This window comes from Saccoglossus kowalevskii, chromosome 8, assembly GCF_978046115.1.
Source record: "Saccoglossus kowalevskii chromosome 8, keSacKowa6.1, whole genome shotgun sequence".
In the NCBI taxonomy this organism is placed as follows: domain Eukaryota; kingdom Metazoa; phylum Hemichordata; class Enteropneusta; family Harrimaniidae; genus Saccoglossus; species Saccoglossus kowalevskii.
Genome location: NC_140648.1, coordinates 22420679 through 22423677, shown reverse-complemented (window position 1 = coordinate 22423677; position 2999 = coordinate 22420679). Strand labels below are relative to the sequence as shown.

The 2999-nt window shown below is 36.2% G+C and overlaps 1 protein-coding gene across 1 annotated transcript; it reads left to right on the top strand.

Annotated features, from left to right (window-relative positions):
• Nucleotides 1–339: 339 nt before the first annotated feature.
• LOC146739424 (agrin-like) lies at nucleotides 340–2734 on the top strand. Its single transcript, XM_085502779.1, has 6 exons — nucleotides 340–418; nucleotides 688–853; nucleotides 1124–1243; nucleotides 1475–1669; nucleotides 1966–2178; nucleotides 2393–2734. Exons 1-6 carry the CDS (start codon nucleotides 347–349, stop codon nucleotides 2563–2565), a joined length of 939 nt encoding a protein of 312 aa, XP_085358905.1. The 5' UTR covers nucleotides 340–346; the 3' UTR covers nucleotides 2566–2734.
• The last annotated feature ends 265 nt before the right edge of the window (nucleotides 2735–2999 follow it).

Below are 2999 nucleotides of genomic sequence, written 5' to 3'. Positions count from 1 at the left end.
ATTGTCACTGATTCATTTCATGATACTAAATGCCCGCGTAATTATAAAATCTACTGAACAAAAGTTTTAATCTTTAGAGTAAAGGAAATTGAATAACATCGCATGCCCGTATGTGTTTGATCAGGAGGTGACATAACTGTAACTGACATACTCGAATTTACCTTTAATAACATGCCATGTTTACTTTAGCTATTACAACAGGTATATCGTATGGTGTGCTTATACTACCCAACGCCGTTGCTTTACATTCGCGTTTGTACAGTAAGGTGGAGTGTCGGAATTTATTATCATTTTAACGTCAACTATTCTATTAATACACGTTTATGGATAGCTTTGGGTAATCAAGATGCGGACGCTACCAGTTTTAGTGAGAATATCGATTGGGGCAGCATGTTGTTTTATTGTATGCAGGGCTGTGGTGAGTATGCCATATTATCGAACATAAATTAGGTTTCTTAAACGTACTTTACCCAAACAATTACCATTTTGATTATATACATTGTTATCGCACATTTCTTTTATAATACATATTATTGCAAACCGACGTTAATAGAAATGGAAATTACATCTGTGTCATAAAAAAACGACATATAACACTTAAATTACCCTCTCTCTCTCACCCGTGTATTTGTATATTGTTTAATTACTTTCATACTTGTACAGTGCTCATCAAATGTTCATTTCCAGGACACGTTTATCTGCCCCGACGGTACCAAGTCTGTACAATGTCTAACGAACCCATGCGAAGTCACTCAATGCGAGCGATACCCATACGCACGATGTGAAGTTGATTACTGTGGGAGGTGTAAGGCAACATTCATCGACAATGATGGTAGCGTATTGGACTGCTGTGGTAACTATTATGCGCTGGCAGGCTTTAACAGCTGCATTATAATTCCTTATATATATATACTATCCAGAACAAACATAAACAAGTCAAAAAAATAAAGATATACAACTAGTTTCAGATGATCATATGTTTGATATATTATTTTTGCATGGAAAAACGGGGTTTGGAACGAATAGATATTTTTCCCAAATATAACGCCCAGCCATATTATTATGTTTGTAGAAATATACCCCATGACCGATTTCTTAAATTCACCAATTTATTCATTTTCAGAACAAAATGATGATCCATGTGCGTCAATAAGATGCGGATTTTATGCACAGTGCAAACGCGGGAGATGCGTCTGTCCATTCGTGTGTTATAAAGGGTATATACCAGTGTGTGGCTCTGACGGTAATACTTACCGAAACGAATGCTCAATGCGTGTAACCGCTTGCAAAACCCAGCAGGATATACATGTACAACATATGAACAAGTGTCAGCATGGTATGCAAATATATATTTCTTTGAATAATAATTCGGCATATTGCATATAATACGTACGTCCTAAAACCACAGTACTTCGATGTACGTGTTCTCGTTAAATCATATATAAACCTAACTTTGTATTTTTACATATTACAGCAACATACACGAAAGATGCCATTCCACAGGACACGTTCATTTGCCCAGATGGTACTAAGTCTGTACAATGTCCGACGAACCCTTGCGAAGTCACTCAGTGCGAGCGATATCCATACGCACGATGTGAAGTTGATTACTGTGGGGGATGTATAGCAAAATTTATCGACAATGATGGTAGCGTTCTGGATTGTGCCGGTAAATTTAAGTTTGCATATAAGCTGTCAGGCAGGCCATAGCATTTGCATTATGATTGGATATATATAGTAACCGAAAAAAAAAAACGAGGCGGTCAGGAAATAATTAAACAAAAATTCCAGATATACAAGTAAGACAACGGGATATGGAGCGGATACACATTTTTCTAACGCCCAGTCACTGTATGTTTGTGGGAATAAATACCTGATAATTATTTATAGTATTTTAGGCAGTGTGGCCAGATTTAAATTTAGTGACTGATTGCGTTAGATTAACTAATTTAAATTTATTTTTAGGACAAAATTCCGATCCATGTGCGTCGATGAGATGCGGATTTTATGCGCAATGCAAATGGGGTAGATGCGTCTGTCCTTCCATGTGTTATAAAGGGTATATACCAGTGTGTGGCTCTGACGGTAATACTTATCGAAACGAATGCTCAATGCGTGTAACCGCCTGTAAAAACAGACAAAATATATATGTACAGCATATGCACAAGTGTCAGCATGGTATGCATATATAAATATATTTACAGTTTCCCTTTGATTAATGAGAAGTATCCGACATATAATACGGAAGTGCACAGCCACAGTATTTCCATCTGCATAATATTGTTCTTAAAGTATATCCTTAATTTTTTTCTTTCATGCCGTACTGTTACACGGCGCACCAAAACTTCACGAGTATAAGATGTAACTTGTATGTTCTTTTTGTATTTCACAGATAAGAATCGATGTACAGGTTCGTCACATTCAGGTCACTGTAGAGCAATGCTATTACGATGGTATTTCGACCAATCAACGGGAACGTGTGAACCTTTTATCTACTCGGGGTGTGGAGGAAATAGAAACAGGTTCTGGAGCAAGTGGAAATGCAAACAAAAATGCTTGGACTGATTTGCAGTATTGTAATATCTCTGCCACGGGGTTTTCCATCTTCTTGGCTGTGAATATTCACTTGCAGAAACTATTGATTGCCCTTTATATAGCAATGCAGTTATTTAGGAGTAGTTTTACGAGTGAATTTTGACAATGCCATTGGATACCACATCTCAACGATCGACCGATCCGGAATATTCATAATGTAATATTTAACACATTAAATAGAACCACTCAATACAAAGATTATGTGAAAATCAAGTTTAAACTCAACACATGTAATAATTTACTGAATCTACAACGCATTCAATTTAATCGAAAAACACATGAATTACAAAATAGCAGTTAACTTTTTAAACTGCTATTACACGTTTATTTCTTTATTTAACTCTACCAGTCAATGTTAGAAACTGGGTGACTATCATTTGTTTTTGACTGAGTGTTATAAGATA